Below are 20,890 nucleotides of genomic sequence, written 5' to 3'. Positions count from 1 at the left end.
GCAAATAATGAAGTGAATTTTTTTATTTTTTTTGACAATTTTGGCTCAAACTTATTGTGGTCTTTTTAGTCTTTGCGAGACAATTATTTATGGGCATGGCATGCTAAAGTTTTCATATAGCGTGTGCTCAATACATTTTATTCTCATGGCTGAAGGTTCAAGGAAACTCGATTCCAGCTTTTTCGAAATTACGTCTACTTTAAGAGCCGTGAGCTATTATTAAGGGAACCAAAATACGTTCTGACTAAGCCTGTTTCTTTCTACATTTTAAAAATATTTTTAAAAAATTTAATTTTTTTTATTTTTTTTATTAACTTCAAATTAATATGATTTTAATATTTTTAAATTATTTTAATGTGCTGATGTCAAAAATAATTTTTTTAAAAATAAAAAAACATTATTGACATTTATTTTAACATGAAAAGTTATTTGAAATGCAACCGCAACCACATTGTCAAACAAACTCGAAAGATCTTCATAACCTCGAACTCAAGTATTTTTTTTTGTGTAAAGGGAAAGAAAAAACGAGAGCTAGATTTTTCTTAATCAACAAAATGAGCCTGTAAATCCAAGTTCTCCATGAGTTAATTATATTAATGTTTTAAATATGACCATAGTTGGATATTGAAAAGCTCGAACCAGCATGGCATCATGCAAATATTCCTTCCAATTGTAAAGAGAGATGCCATTTTTACTGTCTCCATATAGGTCCTTTTTATTTATCGAAAAGAGACATGTACGGAAGGATGTTTGATCTAAAATACTAGATATGAATTAGATGTAGTTTTGCACTATTCTATTTGGCACGCAATATACTGGGAGCCAGATTATTTTTTTTGATATAAAAAAATTCAGATATTATTATAATATTAAAATTGTAATACGTTGAATTTACTTGGATTAATCTTTCAAATACACGATCCAATCATCAGAACATGATAACTCTCGTATAAATAAATTTAAAATAATTTATGAAGTTCAATTCTCAATCAATCCAATATTAAATGATGAAAATTAAAAAAAAAATCCATAAAAATAACCTAAGTCAACCAACTAAATTCAAAAACTCGATTCATAAGACCATAATAATCTTACAAAAAGATAAATTAAAATAAATTATGAAGTCTAATTCTCAATCAATTCAATATTGAATTATGGAATTGAGAAAAAAAAAATCAATTTAAAAAAGACATAAAAAAAATAACACGAATCAACTCGAGTTAACCCACCAAACCCATAACTCAGATTATGAGACCACGATAATCTCATAGAAAATAAACTGAAAAAATCACCCAAGTCCACCCAGGTTAACTTGCTAAGCCTGTAACATGGGTCATGAGATTGAGATAACACCTTAGAAAGAAAATCAAATAAATTATGAATCTCAATTTCTAATAAACAGTAAACCCATTGTTGAATGATAAAATTGAAAAAAAAAATCAATCTAAAAAAAAAATACACAATAAAATGACCTAACTATCCAAGTTAGCTTGCAAAACCCGTAACCCGGCTCATGAAACTAGGATATCCTTATAAAAATTAAACCGAAACAAATGACAAGGCCTAATTAATAATCAACCCAATATTGTAAATGTTGAAGGATGAAACTAAAATAAAAAATATCTATTAAAATAAAAGACTAAAAAGCTTGAGTCAACTAGGTTAATATACCAAACCCGTGACAAATCATGAAACATAATCTTTAATAAACTAAATATTAAAAGATAAAATTAAAAAGAAAAGTATAAATTAAAAAAAAAAAACACACTATTGTAATTAATAGTGTTTTGTGAGGTGGTGCATAGTAAAAGCACCACCTCATTTAGTTTTTTGTTAGTAATAAGGTCATGCAACACTTTTCAAAATCTATTCTTATTTAATTATAAGAAAATTAAAATAAATATTTATAAGAAAGGAAGTAAATGAAATTCTAGATAAAAAAAAAACATTTTTATAGTAAAAACTTTCTTTTGTTATTCATGTATTTTTCTTACAATAAAATGACTTTTTTTAGCAATATAATATATTAAAACAAGAAATAATGATAATCAAGTAAATATTGGGAAAAGTTCTAATGACTTGAATTAAACGAGGAAAAAAAAGTGTATCTCTATAATAAAAGAATCCTTTTCATAATTTCATGTATTTCTTTTTTGTATTGACAAAATGATGTTTTTTATCATAAGATTTATTTTTAAAGAAAAACTTATTATGATCATAAATGTAAATCTCAATTAAAGAAATTCATAAATCAATCATTTTTATCAACTTGCACAAAATATATAAAGAATAATAAATCTAAAAATAATATATAAAAATTATTAAACAAAAGATTATATATTTTTATTCTCATTTAATATTAATAACCAAAATTTTTTATTTTTTTTATTTTTTTGAAAAAATGAGCATATTAGATTAATATATAATTATTCATAAAATAATTGTTAAATTTATCATAAAAAAAATCTCTAATATTTTTCAAAATTATTGCATAATCAAGTAATTCTTTAAATATTATTTCAAGAAAATTTTATTCTAAATTTAAAAAAAAAAAAAAACTCTTAGTACTATTTAACAAAAAGATCATGCATGCTAGGAGATAGAAGGATGGGCCCACAGACTTAGCATAGATGAAAAGGCCCATGCACTCCTACCTAACTTATCTTTTTAAATGGGTGGATGGCTCTTTTTTATTTTAAATAGAATGGATTACATGACGTTTGCCTTACATGATATTTATAATGATCCTTATTTAATTTGTATTCTCATTTAAGATAAATAATTGATTCATAATCATAGCAATAACATGTAAAGATAACCTTATTATTTCACCGTAAGAACTTATCATCATGGAAAAGAATGTACAACTACAAAAATTTATTCATTTATTAACAAAATTTTGGCAAAAAATTTTTCTATAAGGAACACTACCCCGAATTTTTCATTAGGTATGATACAATCATTTAAGTGATTATCGTCTTTTTACTAGCTTTCATGCTTCTAAGATGGATACTTCTCTCTTTTTATTTTATCCATGGAAGATGAAAAAAAAAAATTACTCGTGTATGCTAGATTTGTTGTGTAATGAGAATAATTCGGTTGTGCTCAAACATTTGATCAATTTATTGAGCTTAGAGTTTAAACTTCATTTTTAGGTTATGTGCATTACTTTTTGGGAAATGAAGTTAAACCTACCTCTATAGGACTCATGCTCACACAACATAAGTATGCTCTTGATATACTTCAATATCTCACATTTACGAGGTTAAATATCTATTATATTGTTAATAAGGTATGTTAGTTTATATATGCTATTTTCGATGCTCACTGGGTTGGGGTAAAACATATCTTGCATTATTTAAAGGCTATAACCTCCTATAGTTTACACATCACTCATTTTTTTTTTTTTTATGGTTTCACTAATGCTAATTAGCCAACAATGTTGATAATTGAAAATCCATTAGGAGCTATCTTATGTATCTTGGCTATACGTAAATATCATAAAAGTCTGGGAAATAAAAAAACAGTTCCTCACTCTTCAACTGAAGAGAAATATAAGATTTTAGCTGATGATACTATTTAAATTTTATGGATTCCTTCTCTGCTTTCATAACTTCAGCTTTCCTTAGCTCTTATGACTATATTATGGTGAGATAATTTTGGTGTTATATATTTGTCTGTGAATTGTATTTTTCATGTTCATACTAAGCATGTCGAGATTGATTATCATTTTGTTTGTGATAAAGTTGTTAAAAAAAATTAGATTTGATTTATCTTTTCTTGTGATTAATTAGCTAATATTCTTACAAAACCTCTTTCAAAACATCTTTCACATGCTTCTTTTTCCTATCTTTGGTCCAAGCTTCATATGGCATCCCCACTTTTAGCTAGAGGGAGCTGTACACTTCACCTGGTAAATATATACATGTTTATCTAGTATAGGAGTATGATTATGTGTAGTGCATTGTATGTTTGTTATTGTATACAACCCAAAATATATAAATATCGATTGTTGTCTCTTTTCTAAACTTTATATTATACTTAGAAACTTAATCTCATAAATTTTCTCAACTTGTCCACGTCGCATTAAATTTGATTGAATCTTCTGCAATGAAATTATTAAGTTTGAGGATGAACATCACAGACTACAATAATTTGTGAAAGCAACATTTAATTGAAATGGCCAACAACCTTCCAAATAAAACAGATCGTATTGAATATTTCACCAAGAGGCCTTGACATCCCCAGGAGATGATAGAGATATCAAAACCCTAATTGGTAATCTAGGAGCAAAACTGGGCTTCAGCAATTAAGGAGTTCAGTCTGTTCATTTCTCGTTTTAAATCCCAACTTGTATTTGGTAGTTTGCCTTCTTTTTCTTTCCTTATCCCTTGTTTTATTAGTTCCTGGGAACAGGTCCCAGCAATGAAAGCAGAATCCGAGCAACATTTTACGTGTAGCTTATACTGTTTGAGTTCAATATAATAGAGATTGTTCCTCGAAATGGGATTGAACATGGTTTTTTTTAACATATGCTATTTGAGAGTCTGATGTAGAAGATCAAAGCCAAGTTAAGAAAGAAATGAACTCTGAAAAGAGAAGAAAGTGGGACGTCTCTTTGACAAAAAGAAATATTTGTTCGAAAACGCAAACCCTAGCCCGCCCACATTGAATTTGGAAGGGCTGACTGAGTGTACCTTCCACCTTGGCAACATGAAGACCTGCTCTAGGGTTAGGTGCTTGCCTTGGAACGTCACCATAATGGCCATGACTGTTTCACACCGTACAGATACATGGAAATATAAGTAAACTTGATCTCGCAAGCCTCCAACATTGAAATCATACGTTCAGACTCCTACCATGGGAACCGAGGCAAATCGAGAGCAAATAATGAAGCCAATTTTTTTGACAATTTTGGTTCAAGCTTATTGTGGTCTTTTTAGGCTTTTCGAAACAATTATTAATTATGGGTATGGATGCCAAATTGTTCACATAAAGTGTGCTCAATGCTGCAATACATTTTCTGTTCATGGCAGAAGGTTCAAGGGAACTCAATTCGAGCATCTTGGAAATTACGTCAACTTGGGATGGTAAAGATTTCATCATAACCTCAGGGACTCGAATGGTCAGCCCAACTTGATTGTGAATTTTTTGTTTTTCTATTTTTTGTATAGGGAAAGAAAAAAGGCAGCTAGGTTTTTCTTAATAAAAAAAAAAATGAGCCTGTAAATTCCAGCTCTCGGCCACTGGTTCCCTTAATGTTATAAATCCCAATGACCTTTAGCTCTATTAGCATGGACTCCTGTCTAAGGTAGCAATCCTCTAAACGATTAGAGATGGCAATTGTACTGTCTCCAAATATTAGGAGTTATAAAAAAATTTAAATACTGATTGAACCGAGAAAACTTGAAAAAAAAATAATTGAAAAAATCGAACCGTGAAAAAAAAACCGATTAAACCGATTAAAATTTTAAAAAACTGACTGGTTTGGTTTGGTTTTATAAGCCTAAAACCAAAAAAAAAACGAACCAAACCCAAACAAAAAAAACCAGGAAAAAAAACCGAACCATACCAAAAAAACTCGAGCCAAAACCAAAAAAACTAAGCCAAACCAGTTTAAACCAGTTTTTATCCTAAAAACTGAACCGAAATCGGTCGGTTTAAACCGGTTTTAGTTTTTTTTAAAAAAAATTAAATTTAATTATATTTTTATAAAAATTAAACCGAACCTTTTTATTTATTTATCAAAAGAGACGTACAGAAGGATGTTTGATATAAATACTTAACTTATTTAGGTTTCCGTATGAATTAATTAAATATAGTGTCCGCCCATGGTAATGGAACACTTTTCAAAATCTATTCTTAAGATACAATTAAAATAAATATTAATAAAAAAGAAGTAATTATGATTCTAGAGGGGAAAAACATTATTTTTTCTTCTTAATTATGTATTTGTTTTTTACAAAAAATTACTTTTATTGACAACATAATTAATTAAATAAGAAATAATAACAATTAAGCAAATATTAGTAAAAAATTCTAATGATTTGAATTAAAGAGAGGACATTTATCCTTATAATCAAAATTCCCTTTCATTGTTCATGTATTTCTTTTTTGTATTGGCAAAAAGGTGTTTTTTTATTAAAATCTTTTTTTTAATAAAAACTTATTATGATTATAAAAACAGATTTCAATAAAAAAATAATAATTAAGAATCAATCCTTTTTACGCAGTTGTACAAAAATATAAGAATAATACGTCTAGAAAAGTATATAAAATTTTAAAATAAAAAATAGATACTTTATTATCATTTAATATTAATATACAATTTTTGAAAAAATATATAATTATTCATAAAATAATTGTTAATGTTATCATGAAAAATCTCTCATTTTTTTCAAAATTATAGCATAACTGGATAATTCTTTAAATATCATTATAATAAATTTATTTAAATATATATTATTCTATTTAAAAAAAAAAAAAACTGTTAAGGGCTATTTTACAAAAATAAAGTCTTATCATGCTAGGGGCTAGAAGGACGATCTCGTGCACTTAGCTTAGAAATAAAGGCCTTTGCCCGCCCACTTAGCTTTTTTTTTTTTTTAATGAGTGGATAACAATTTTTTTTTTTTTTTAATAGAAATGATTACTCTTCATCTTCTTGTTAGATAACACATCACCTTTTACTTCACAAAAACCTAAAATTTAATTTATTTTAACCTAAAAATACCTTAAAAACATTATAAAATGTTGTAAGAAATAATTTCCAACCCTAAAACATATTTTATTCAATTTAAAAGCCATAAATTAAATCAAATCAAACAAAATTCACAAGCCTCAACCTACTTTTTCAGCATTTATTAGCCTAAATTATAGCCTATCAAATATTTTCTCTCTTCTCTTATCTTTTTCGCTTGATTTTCTCTATATTCTCCAAATATACAAGAACTAAAACACGATGTTGTACAGGACCAAACCATAACTACCTAAGAAAACATGGATCAAATATGCAATAATTAAGATTTAAGAACCAAAATCAAGTTTTCCAAGCCATTTTTTTAAAGACTGAATTGGGAATAAAATAAGATTTTAAATGAAAATATAAAATGCAAAAACTAAAGGGATTAGAAGAGAAGTCATCGCATGAATTCCAAAAAAGCCTTTATCCGTTTTTAGATTGATCATTTTTCTTTTAATTGTGTCTATAAGCTTCGAATTCAAACTCCATCTCATTTAATCAAACCTTTAATGGTGTTTGAAAATCTGATAGAAAGCTTTGATTACCAAGAATATGCAAAAATAAGCTACCACCAACCCACAAAACACCACAAATAATATATGCACGGATACAAGGAAAAAAAGAATTGAGAACAACAAAGAGAGACACTATTGTAATAAAAAGCCAGAGTCATCCTACGAGCCTTGTTGCCCGATAGCCCGATGCTTCTGTGGTCTTGGAGTAGGAGATACAGGCTAAAACCACAATTCGCATAAACAGAGTTACACAATTATGCATTTACGATATTATTATGGCTGAATATTCAAAACAACGATAGCAGAAGGTGCTATGTTTGTCCATGGATAAAATGGGGACATCAACATTTTGACTGTCTCTGCTCACGAGGTTCCACAAGGCAAAACAGTTCGAGATATGACACAACTAGACACGGGGAACACTTGTTTCATTCGTCGAATTCATGCATGTGGTCTAATAGATAGTTGGCCGCCAGTTCTTCATTCTTGTTGCATGCAAAGTACACCTCCAATACTATGGCTCGTTCAAAGCCCATTGCTTCAAGCTGCCAAATCGACAATGTCAATGGAGCAGACCAGTGAAAAGATTGTTTTAAGAATAGGAAATTAGAGACTTGTCAAGCTCTTTGGTAATGGAGCAGACCAGCGAAAAGATTGTTTTAAGAAGAGGAAATTAGAGACTTGTCAAGCTCTTTGGTTTTTCAGCACGTGCGCTCTTAAGCATCGAAAGCAGGAGAAAGGAGATTATGATCAGATTAAATGCACCATTCTAAATGCATGAAGACATCATGTAACCATTGAAGAGAGCTTTCAGAGATGCATGCAATAGATAATTCAAGGATTTCAATGCATGTGGCATTGAACACCTTGCACCTAAGGCGCAAATATCAAGGAAATTCACAGGTGCAATTCCTGCAATACATGAAAATCTATGCGACAGAGAACTTCAAAACTGTGACTCGGCTGCAAATTTTAAGTGATGAATGAAATTCGGCACCAATTAAAGAAATATATTTTGTGTTGGGCGATGAACTTACACGTTCAATTGCCTCACGCTCCTCAGGGGTGACAGTCACTGCTTGTGGCATTGCAGAGGCCAATTGGCCCAGCACATTCCTGATTAAGTAAAGGCGATTTAGAATCACATGCAAGGAATTCAGTGTATATATCATTCTAAATACAGATTCATCTCACCCCTCTCCTTCAACAGGTTCATTTATCAAGCGCAAGAAGTCAGCCTGATGCTCTTGAATGAGACGCATCAGGTATGGATTTTGCTTCCCTAGCTCCTGAAGCATCGGCTGCAATAGATGAAAAGTCATTGATCATCTTTAGGCTAGCACCTAAAAGCATGGCAACAAGGACAAACAACCACATGAATTAGAATCCTAATAGGTACCTGTAGGATTTGAGGGTTCGCTTGCACCATAGCTCGCAAGGCTTGGAACTGAAATTGAGGCGGGTTGCATAAGAAACTTCAAGCCAATTAATGAATGTTACATATATCCACAATAAATATCTTTAATACCTGTTGGCTATTGCGTAAAAAATCCAAGTTGCCTGTACCAGCATTAGAACCCGTACTGTTATGGCCCTAGTTCCATAAGAATCATGTTCATCAATTGACCCACCCTAATGAGGCTTCGAAAGTACATATAAAAGAAATACACACCTGTGGAAAGAGATCTAGTGGATTTGCATTTGGACCGCTACTAGGAGCCACAGCTGATTGTGGAGCCAGAGCTGGAGGATTCGCAGCGTTGCCACTTGCTGGACCTTGGACACCTTGGGCAACTGGTGGAACTTCAGCTTGCTCTGGAATACCCTGGAATTGTAAACCAAATGCTAAAATGACCACCACTATGATAATATATAAACAAACACAAAATGTAAGAGCAAAATACTCTTGTAACCAACTAAAATCTCACCAAAAAGGGAGGGAAAAAAACTATGAATCAAAATGTAAAAATGTTGATCTCATTATCATTAATTCACATACAAAATGTTGATGCATAACAAATAGATTTAACAGAGGCTTCCGAGGAAAAAAATGTTTTTTTTTGCAAAGAGGGGATTGTTGCCAAAGTACAGGTCTTAGGTTGGATGAACCTAACTATTAAACAGCATACTGCTATTAAGGTTTAACAGTATTATACAAGAAAGACAATGAGAAGATGGACAGGAGAAATAGAAGAGCTCAAGACAATCCGATAATATTGAAGATAGGACAATACACACCAACACTGATTAGTTTACAAGTTTTGTGAAGAAAAAAATGAATAGAACTGAGCATAACCTAGATCCAGTCACCAAGTTATAAAATTATAGACCCACAGTTTTTCAATGACTTACAGAGTATAAATATTCAACAGCTCGTTCAGGGTTGTTGAATGCAGCACGTAGAGCACGAACAACTGTTTCTCGGTCCCAGTCTCCTCCACCCATATCAAGAATCCCTTGAATGGTTGCTTCTAAATTACTTCCTGCAGCGAGATTTGATGCTGCTCGCCCATACATGTTTGTATCTAAAGTGCTTCAGTGACAGGGAAAAAAAAAGAAAAAATATTTATATTATTAGTTAAATTTTAACTGCTATTTGATACCTTGGTAATTTCACTTTAAAAACACATTTTATTATTAAAATAAAACTTTAAAACGTGTCATGTTTCTTCATTCGATTGATAGCAACACAATGAATTGTACATGTTAACCAAACACTTTATTATTTAACTACATACAAAACCTCACGTTGCTTTGGTTTATTGTGATTTTATTTCTTTTATTGTCTATTTTTAGTTTTTAGAGAATCAATTTTTTTTAATTTTTCACATAAATCATTGCAAAATTTATTAGATCAGGATATAATCACAAATCCTTTAGACCACTAGCAATTTTTTTTCTACTTATTGCCTTTTTCTCCAAACTTTTCTAGAAAACATGCATATTATTTTAATCAATAATAAAAATACATAAGCATATAAAATATTATATAAATTGATTCAACATGTGAATGTAATAAAAACAAGTTTAATTAAATACATATATCATATTTAATAGTTGAAGATTGACAATCCAAATAATAAAATTATTGACATGATAAATAAAAACTCAATTGAATATAGCATTAGCCATTAAAAAAATTTCAATTAATTGAACTCATGAAAAAGATATTTTAAAAACTAAAACTCATGGGCACTATGGATTCATTGTTCCCATGAGCTTCTTCTTCTTCTTTTGTTCTTTTTTGTTCTTTTTTTTAATTTTTCCCTTTAAGGGCCTAATTGGAGGCTAATTTGGTTAAATTTGTTAAAGAACTGTGAAATTGAAAGACAAAGAACTAAAATGAAACACGCTAAGAAGATGGGTGGCCTTTTCTAAATTTTTGCGAGATGTTCAACTTAGTCCTAATTATAAGAATTGGGTTCCTTCAATTTTTGAAGTTCCAACAAAAATCAATTTTAGTCCAAAACTTTATTTTCTTTATTTTTTTATTCTTGGTTTGAGAGATTAGAGAAAGTTGTCGGATTCCAGGGGTAAAAAGAAAAATACAATTGACATCGTTTTCAGCCACCAAAACAGTCAATCTTTATGTCAAATAGTTTCATTTAATACGAGGAGTTCAACTTAAGTGTTTTTTTTATCTTGAAAATGCCTAAAATAATATATATGAGCTCGAAAATATTTTTGGTTTTATGTCACTTTTGGGTTTTGGAACAATTTTTTGAGTTTTTTAGGCCATGGATGGGTTTTGAAAAGTTCCAATGGTATTTTCAAAGTGTTTTGGATTAAAAATAGATTGAAAAATAGGTTTTAAAGTCAAAAAAGCTTTTGCCCCGATTTACCAACCACCAAAAAGGACAAAATATTGTCATCATCTTATGTAATTTTTTTTCAAAAAAAAATAATTGGGGTGGACGCCCCATTTGTAATCAAAAATTATGGGCCTAAGCTCATAAGCCCTTCCTTTTTTTTTTCTAAATTTGTTTTTTTTTACTTTATGCTTTTTTATATGTATTTTTTAAAATTATTTTTTTATTTATATTTAAATTAATACTTCTTTTCTCTTTTATTTTGTTTATATAGTCTCTTTTAAATAGCAATTATTTTTTAGTTATTTTGCATGCATTTAATTTTTTAAGAGATTATTCTAATTCATCTATAATTTTATTTGTTTAATATAAATAAAAAATATTTATTTTTAGATAATATTTCTAATATGTATAACCTTATATAAAAAAAAAAAAATTTCCTTTTATTTTATTCAATCAATTTTATGTGTATCTATTTCTATTATCATTTGATTAAATAAAAATTTAATTTTGGTAGACAAAGTCATTCAACACAACTAGGTCAAAGTCCCGTGCTGCAAAATCTATATGTGCGTGTGTGTGTATCGATTTTTTCATTTTTTACTTTGTTTATCATTAATGACTTTTTTTTATTTTTTTACATACAGTTCTTGATTCATTTGATAACATGTATGCATAAATTGTTTTTATTTACACTTGTAATTTTTCAATGAACAAATACGCATCGAAAAAGCCTACATGTAATTTTTTTTGTAGGAAAAAATATATTTGACCCATTGCGTAGCATGGGTCAAATAGCTAGTTATATTCCATTTGAGTTCAACTTTCATTTATATGGTTATTATTGAATATAATACATGCCAATGGTAATTTCATGATTATGAAAAAAAAAAATCTGATAATAAAAGCATAATTGTTGTCTAAATAATATTTGGAAAGAAGTAAAAAATGAGATAAAAAATAAGAATAAATCTTGAAATTCAAATTATAGATCAGGTTATGAATGCATCTTCTCCATGAACAGGAAATAAAATGATTTTTTTGCAAGAAATCTCAAGACCGAGTTCAAACTTGATATTATATATGTACATTTTATCATATAATAAAAACTATATTCAGATGCCTGTAATTTATCACATAATAGGGAGAAGAAAAAAATAATTCAATGCATAGGAGAAAAAACTGTCAACGCATATTCCTCCCTCCTTTTCCATATATACTTCAACAAACTCTACTACCCAAAGCACTAGTATAAACTTGGCCAAATATCAAGCATTCCACCCACCAATCTCAAACCTCCTTTAGCCACATGTCAACTTTTTAATCCAACTAAATCATATTCATTATATGTTATAGATGATTTATTGTAGTTGGCTAGCATGGCCCCACTAATAATTTAAATTTGTAGTTCTCAATAAAAGCATAAAGAATCTGATCAGATAAGTATTGTCAGTTTGAGAGTCCTAGTTTTGATTGCAATACAGCTCAAGAATTTAAAAATTAAATAAATAAACAGTTGTTTCCTTTGCGATTATAATTGAAATGGGTTAGGTTATCTTCAAGATTTTAATAACTTGAAATTGTGTGTAAACGAACTCAACAACTCAAGGAACTTACGATAAATTTCAATTCATTGCATAATTTAAAAATCACATATAGTAGTTAAAGATTTAATTGACAGATTTCTTGATCAAATGAAGATTTATTACCAAATAATATCAAAAGTTGATAGGCTATGTATTTTCCGCGATCAACATTAGGGCTACAAATAATTTTCTTATTCATAGGAGTGTCAATTGCATCCATGTTATGTTTGTTGACCATTAAAATTAAATATTTTAAATCAGTAAGGATGTAAAATAGATTGTTACCCTAGTAGCAAAGGAAGTGAAAGCAATATTGATTTCTAAAATTTCAGCCAACATATGAATTTTACATCTCTTTTACAAGCCATGATGATCAATGCATCTGTTTCTTGTTGCTGATCTTTCTTTTTTATCACTAACCTTTTCTCTTAGAAAAAACTCACATAATAAAAAATAAAAAATAAAAAAATCCATGTGCAAACATGACATAAGACATAAAAGATATGAAATTGAAAAGGGAAACCATCAAATTCAAGCTCAAGGTGCATACAAAATCCAGTGAATCGAATTATGAAAGCTGTAGATAATGAAACTTATGTTTTTGATGATCATGGTATCATGCCCCTTAACAGTGATAGTAAAGAAGATTGGTTAAAAACCAGTACAAGAAAATACTCACGGAGCTGAAGTAACTACAGCAGGACTGGATTCAGCAGCAGATTGTGGCCTGCAAGATTCACAACTTTAAAATAAAAAAGACCAGAAAAATACAAACCCAAGTAATGGCAGAAAATGAAAAGATATTCTGATATTTGAACAAAACAGAGAAACAAAAAGAAAAGGCTTTAAATTCAAAACCCACAAAGCAGCAGCTGGTTCAGGAGCTTGAGATGTTATTGATGGTTGTGTCACATTAGAAGGCAAGGAACTTGCAGGTGGGGCCTGTGCAGCAAGCAGTTGCATTAATTGATCTCAGACGGAGCTTAACAACACACTGTGAATCATATTGCTAACAGAGCATCTTTAATTGCTGCTTGTTACGAAAATAAACGAAAGATGAAAGAAGGATGCAAAAACGTTTAAGATCTGTAAAATTAAATACTACAGTTATCCTCTTCCAAAAACTTTGACAGAGCATCTTTAATTGCTGCTTGTTATGAAAATACACAAAAGATGAAAGAAGGATGCAAAAATGTTTAAGATCTGTAAAATTAACCACTACAGTTATCCTCTTCCTAGATCAGAAGATATCTAATAAATGGGTATTGTTTAACTGGCAGGTGGGGGGGCCTGTGCAGCAAACAATTGCATTAATTGACCTCAGATGCGGCTTAACAACACACTTTGAATCATATTAACAGGGCATCTTTAATTGCTGCTTGTTATGAAAATAAACAAAAGATGAAAGAATGATGCAAAAAAGTTTAAGATCTGTAAAATTAAATACCACAGTTATCCTCTTCCAAAATCAAAAGATATCTAATAAATGGGTATTTGTTAAACCAATAAAATTAAAATGCATGTATGATGAGAGCATCTTGGCAGAGTTTTGTCTCTTAGAGAGCCATATGGAAAATCAAAGTCACATTTAGAATGTCCTTGCTTAACAGGGTGCTGGGGGTATGACTTCAACTATGGATAAATATAATAAAAGGGAATGGTGTGGATAAATCAGTGCTATCATTGCAAGGAAGCAGCTGAATCCTTTGCTTGTTGGTATCATTCATGGGGTAGAAATATATGGAATTAGCATGAGATCGTGGCTGTCACTTGGATCATGTCAGGCATATTGGAACAGGAGCTGAATGTTACACCGGAAAAACTGGAGAATTTTGCAGAGGCAATAGGGACCTCTGGGGTTTGTACTCCATCAGCCAAAGTAAATGCAATAAATGAGCATTTGACAGGCAAGAATTAGATTGGGACACTAAACTTTTGGCACAAGGAAAATACTTTCCAAACTGTAGGTGATGCGATACTATACAGCGTGTAGATTCTTATTCTGCATGTATTTTCTGTTCCCAGTAACTGTGTGGCACCATCTTAGTTCCTTTTAATAGAAGGCAAAGCCTTTAAAAAACTCTTGATAGCAAAACTATTAAGATCCTCACAAATCCAAAAATAACTAGGAGATTGAGTAAAGGGAAGCTAATACAGCAAAACCCAAGATCCATTATTTAAGCATGTGTAAAGTGTAGCAATATCATTAAAAAATTATCATCCTATAATCTTTAATGCATGTTTTGCCCAAATTTTGATCTTGTACTAGAACTCCATAGATTTTACAACTAGGCTGAAAAATATCTCCTAGAGTATCCATATGTCAAGGGGATTGATCAAAGCCATCTTGACCTCCAAAAAGACAAAAAAGCCTATTTACTTCCAAATAAATCTAAGTTATCCCTTAAAAAGTATGTTAACAAAGTAAAAATCAGAGCACATGAGTGTTTGCATATAGCATAATTAATCATGCATGCCAAAGCATCCCATCCTAAAATTTAATAAAGGAATGAATCTTTGCATTCTGCAACCAAAGGAATAAATGTAGAGACCATTTTATACTCTTTTTTTTTAGATTAACGTGGGTGTCTGGGCCAATTTACGCACACCTCGACTAATCCCACAGGCCCTAAAGTTAATGACCATGTAAGCCCTCCAGTGGCCCTGAGATCTGTGAGACTCGAACTGGTGACCTCTGAGGAGAAAACCCAAAACCTGACCAGTTGAGCTACACCCCTCAGGGTTGAGACCATTTTATACTTACTTGGCTTGGTGGTGCAGTTGGTGTAGTTGAGGGTCCGCCCGATGAAACCTTACTCTACACATGTTTGAGCACATGCATAAATCAGTGATCATAATTCATATAACTTCTTGCATCACACTAGAAAAAAGTAAACTAATGTTATTCAATTTACCAATCAGACAACATGGTTAAAAATAAATTACATCGGACTTAAAATGGAAAATCTACCATCATTTTTCATCATTATTCAAATCAAAATTAACCATGTACAAATATTCATATATAGAACTCCATTCTTATGAGCATGGTTGCTAGAATCTCACTATTCACTATTTGAATCTCACGATTCACTATTTGAATCTTACGATCAATCTCAATTCACATACAAAACGATGTGAATTATTGGGCAGACTGCAGATGCATATGAATATTGTGATTCAGTCACGATTCAATTCGATTCAGTGAGTTTTACAAGACAACTCAAATAGAAAATGAATGTAAAATTCATAATTGTTAAAGAGATGGTAAGAATAGGAATGTTAAGACTAGAGATCATACATGGCAACAACTTATAAGCAATTTTCTTTGATAAATATTTCTAATTGAAACTGAAATGAATTATAAATTAATTTTTTGCAAAGAAAGAGAAGGGCATTATTACTTTTTATTAGAGTAAGGGGTCTAGTAGTTTAACTAGTTAGAGGATAGTTTTTAAATGTATCATAAGTTAAAGAGCCTTATTTAAAATCTATCTTCTAAATAGAAACTACTAGACCCTTGCTTTAATAAAGTTAAAGAGCCTTTAGAATATTAAAGTATCATTGAACAATATGTTGAACTTTAAGACTTTGGGATCATTAGTTGACCAAGAACTAATAAATTAAATGAATTGATGCACATTTTGTTTAGTAAATGGTTAGTTTTCCTTAATTTTAAAAACATTTAGTATGTTATTTATCTTCCATAATGCCATTTTGCATTTGTTACTGAATCTTACAATTCACAGTTCTATAAGATTCAGAATCTCAAAAACCGACTCACAAGTTGATCTCAATTTGACAACCATGCTTATGAGCTATTAAAAATTCAAAAATCAATATGGGATTCCTATACACCATTAAATAAGTTCAAAAAATACATCTCCAACAAGAAGCTGCGAAGCCACATCATATTTTATAAGACAGGTAAAGCTGGGTAAATGAATATCAGCATTACGATGTTGGTATGAAAGGACCGAGGAACCCAACCCTTGAGGTACAATAATATATCCTTAACACGTGAGCTACAAGAACATACCAAAAAACAATATTAAGCTTCGTGTATTTCTTCATAAGAAATAAACTAAAAAATATATATACATCACAAAGCAACTCCTGCAAGCACCTCTCTCACTACCTTTATTTCCATGGAAAATGAAAGATAACAAGATTCCACTCCCCGACAAATTTAACCACATTTAGAGTCGGTTCGGGAAACTTTTCCCCATCTTCACATGGAAAATACAGAGAATTAATTAAACAAGCAATAGGAGTTACCTTGTATAAACATCAAATCTTTCCAAATGAGCATATTGGATTTATGCTGTTGTGTTTATTCAAAATTCGCAGCATTTCCTTTCACTTAAAAGACTTTCCTTTCACCATTAAAATGAGCAACAAAACCAAAAACACTCACCTTGTTTAACATAACAACAAAAAAACTACTTTCAGAAACTTTATTTTCATCCAATGTTGTATCATCCTTAAGTACTTTCCCTTGATAAACTAGCATCTGTTGCGCCGCTGGATAAACATCCCCTCCCTGTACACTCTCTATGTTTTTCTTAACATCAGCCACCTAAATAAAATAAAATAAAATAAAAAACGAACACATAAATAAATAAATCACCAGCAGCAGCAGCATTTTCAATTATACTAAACTACAAAGCTAAAAAAAATGATAAAAACAAACAAACAACAAACACGTAAAAGCATAAATAACCTAGAAAAAAAAAAGCAAATTAAAAAATACACTAAATTGCAGTTAATTACAAAAATTAAACACTAAAAACGCGAATTATAGTTTTAATGGGAGTAATTAGCGTGAAAATCGAGGAATTTAAGCGAAATAAGAGAGTTAAATTACCGTATCTTCAGGTTTAACTTCGATCTCGAAGTTGGTACCCTTCAAAGTCTTTACAAAAACCTTCATTATCTTGAATCCGAATAATAGTAGATTACTCTCCGGCGGGCGAACACTGACATCCGATGGCCGCCGGCGAGAGAGAAAGGGAGAGGAAACGAGTAGGGAATAAACAAAGTACAAGTCAGAGAGAAATTAAAAACGTGGGCTTGGTTTTGTTGGATATTAGCTGGAGGAAGAAGGGTAGGAATTGAATAACGGCTATGTTTCTTGAGGTGGTGTGATGCCCAGTTATTTGATGAAACGTGTAGGAAGGAGGGAGTCTGTGCAACGTGGTGTGTTTTTATTGGATAGTTAAGAGTTTTGGAAATAAAATAAAATAAAAGAAAAGATAAGGTTTTGTCTTCGTAAGGAGGGAGAGAGAGAGATAGTACAGAGATATAAATAAATGGAGTTGGTAGATTTTTGATTTTGTGGTGTGAAAATGGAGGAACTTTCTTTCATCCCCTCTACTATGACTTTAAAAAGTTAAAGGCAAGAAGGTGGGGAATAAATTGGGTATCTATCACCCCAAAAATAATTGAATGTTAAAATAGCAAAACAATAACACTATTTAAAGATATTATTGTTTAAAAATATGATATTTTAATAATATTCTGGCTCATAAACATAATATTTGATTCAAATCATGGTTTAGAATCGTTACAACTAATGATACGGTTCACAATTGCAATATTATTGAAATGTCACGTTTGTAACCTTTTTGAGAAACGATTGGATATTTGAAAAAATAATTAAGTACCGAGTTTTTGATTATTTTCATGTTTTAAGCCTAAAAAAATTATAAAATTATAGTTTTGTTAATCTTAAGTTTTATTTACTTTATAATTTCAAAAAAGTTAAAAATATTTATAATTTTATCAAAATTTAAACAGAGTTTCATCTATATAAAAACAATTGTATCGAGCTCCTACTTCTGCTCCTGTCTAAGTAGTCTCATCCTCTATCACGACATCATCAAAAGTTAGCTTATCTCCAAAGGTTTCAAGTCCAATACGGCAAATATTTAACCACCTGGACACTATGATATGAACTTTATTTTTTTTTTCAGTACTATAAAGATACAATGCGGCCTCTCGACCATCTCGTAACAAGAAGCCAAACTAATATTAATAAAATATTAATATTAAATTAAAAAGATAAATACATAAAACTCAATGATTAACATATATTAATCATACGTATATGGCTCTTTTAACTTTGTTATCTCAAATGAATCTATTTTTTTATGATATCCCCTATGCAAATACCACTTACATTTTAGTGCTTGCAGATATTGTAATTGAATAAATGTTGAATTTGACTGTTAGACTCATTATTCAACCGAGTGTGCAATGTGTCACCATTTAACAACATTAACCAAATTATTTTTACTAGTAAATGTTTGACCAACTTCTAAATCAGGGTCTCCTTGCATATGTTTATGACCAAGTTTCCAATCACGTGAAAGAATAAAACTAGACCTAGAAGTATCTCCAAATTTAGGAACAAGAGGAATAATTTCATCATCAACATCATTATTATTATCAACATCATCTTCATTGTCACTAAGTTCAGAATAGTCAAATATATATTAATCACTAAAAGGATTGTCGAACGTAATATCATTTATCATTTGTAGCAAATCATCCGACAATAAAACTATATTTACCTTTACCAACTGAATTTGAAAGACTAGAAGAAGTTGTAACACACAAATTTTGATCAATTACTCACAAACAATATTATCATGTTCAAACCATTTTTAATGAAATAATCAATCATTGTCTTAAAACTACCATCTCACACAATTAGTACAGGATAATATTGTTGTTCACCAATTTGATACTTTCAAGTTGTTTCAACATCAATATCATTATAATTCCATCAAAGTTCATAACAAATTATTTATTTCATTTCTACATAGAACATGTCTAAATTACCAGTTAACAACAAACTGCTCTCGTGGTTGTATGTGATACTATTGTTCACTTCAGGAATAATATTGCCACTGTAATGACATAATATAAATATGTTGTTAGATATTTTGTTAAAAATCAAATTCTAGTCAATTTAATGTAATTTTAACTAAATTGCATTTTCTCAACCCTAATTGGTGAAAATTCATAGCAAATTCAATCAAATCCTCAAATTTAACGTTAAAGCAAACTTAATAAAAAAATTAAGCATAGTTCATGATACATTATCAATTGATATTTTTATGCTTAATTGTATTAATTCAAACACAAATTCATAGAAAATTAATTTAACTCCAAGAAAATACTAAATCCATCAACTTATCAGCAATTCAATTAAAACATGTAATTCATCATAATTTAACTATATTTATACTTTATTGCATAAACGTGTGTTTGTATTTAACTACATTAATAGCTAATTCCAATATTATACACAAAATTCCTAATTTGACAACTTAACCTAAATTAAACACAACACATAATTAATTCATCATTAATTCAACTTATTTCCATGTTTAACTATATAAATAAACTCTAATTCAATGTATTTTTTACTAATTTATTATTAATTCAACAAACCTTAAATTCACCATAAACCTTAAATTCATTATAAACAAGTATTTGATTTCAACCAAACCAAATATAAATTAATAGTAATGTAGTATATTTACCTTACTTATATGTAGGGGTGTTCAAAAAAATTGATCAATCGAGAAAACAGAAAAAACCAAAGAAAAATTAACCGAAAAAACCGAACCGAGATGAAAAATTGATTAAACCAATTTTTAAAACCATAAATTTTAACATGTCCGATTTGGTTTCAGTTTTATAACTAAAACTGACAAATCAAACTAGATCAACTAAAAAATCCTAAATAGTTGTCGTTTGTGTAAAAAGGGTATAAATAATTAATTAACCTAACCCTAATATAAACCCCCTCTTCCTTACCCTTACAAAAAGCCGCCATTTTAGTAAACTGCACCTCTCCACCTCAAAACTCATTCTTCTTTTCCCTTTCAAGTTTTCAACCGCTCTGCATTCTGTATTTGTGTTTTTGCATTCTCTCCTCTCTTTACTTCTAGCCTAACACAAACTCACATCTCCATCTCCCTGACTTTTCTTCTCTCTTTACTTTTAAGCAAGCCGTCATGATCCTCCTCCATTCTTATAGATCTACAAATGTAGATCTATAGTAGACATGATAGAGTTCAGTTCTGCTTTATAAATTTTGCTTATTTGCTTCTGAATAATGTTTCGAACTCTTGTGAGACTATTTAATATGAAACTTTTTCTTATTTGCATGCTTTTCATAAGTATGTGTATTAGTGTATGTTCTCCTAGGTTACAAAACGATTT

The 20,890-nt window shown here is 30.1% G+C and overlaps 1 protein-coding gene across 6 annotated transcripts; it reads right to left on the bottom strand.

Annotated features, from left to right (window-relative positions):
- Window positions 1-7,367: 7,367 nt before the first annotated feature.
- Window positions 7,368-17,805, bottom strand: LOC118055986 (ubiquitin receptor RAD23d). Of its 6 annotated transcripts, XM_073408473.1 has the most exons (13): window positions 17,070-17,210; window positions 16,791-16,881; window positions 16,611-16,677; window positions 15,262-15,470; window positions 13,515-13,594; window positions 13,332-13,379; window positions 9,610-9,790; window positions 8,930-9,082; window positions 8,786-8,851; window positions 8,657-8,704; window positions 8,452-8,558; window positions 8,295-8,373; window positions 7,368-7,802 (listed from the first exon to the last, which is right to left on the bottom strand). In XM_073408473.1, exons 4-13 carry the CDS (start codon window positions 15,403-15,405, stop codon window positions 7,686-7,688), a joined length of 1,023 nt encoding a protein of 340 aa, XP_073264574.1. In that variant the 5' UTR covers window positions 15,406-15,470; window positions 16,611-16,677; window positions 16,791-16,881; window positions 17,070-17,210; the 3' UTR covers window positions 7,368-7,685. The 6 variants fall into 6 exon arrangements, with proteins under 6 accessions (XP_073264574.1, XP_034923932.1, XP_073264575.1 ...); XM_035068041.2 differs by lacking the exons at window positions 16,611-16,677; window positions 16,791-16,881 and adding an exon at window positions 17,520-17,800 and having other exon boundaries at window positions 15,417-15,470; window positions 17,070-17,231; XM_073408474.1 differs by lacking the exon at window positions 16,791-16,881 and having other exon boundaries at window positions 17,070-17,211.
- Window positions 17,806-20,890: the final 3,085 nt, after the last annotated feature.

Source organism: Populus alba, chromosome 4 (assembly GCF_005239225.2).
Source record: "Populus alba chromosome 4, ASM523922v2, whole genome shotgun sequence".
NCBI classification, from domain to species: domain Eukaryota; kingdom Viridiplantae; phylum Streptophyta; class Magnoliopsida; order Malpighiales; family Salicaceae; genus Populus; species Populus alba.
This window is presented reverse-complemented; position numbering and strand designations above follow the sequence as displayed.

Coding starts and splice junctions, on each gene's coding strand:
- LOC118055986 (XM_035068041.2), bottom strand. CDS start 17,585: ATGAAGGTTTTTGTAAAGACTTTGAAGGGTACCAACTTCGAGATCGAA. Junction 9,083..9,609: donor CTGTTGAATATTTATACTCT/GTAAGTCATTGA, acceptor TTACAATTCCAG/GGTATTCCAGAGCAAGCTGA. Junction 7,803..8,294: donor AGCGTGAGGCAATTGAACGT/GTAAGTTCATCG, acceptor TCGATTTGGCAG/CTTGAAGCAATGGGCTTTGA.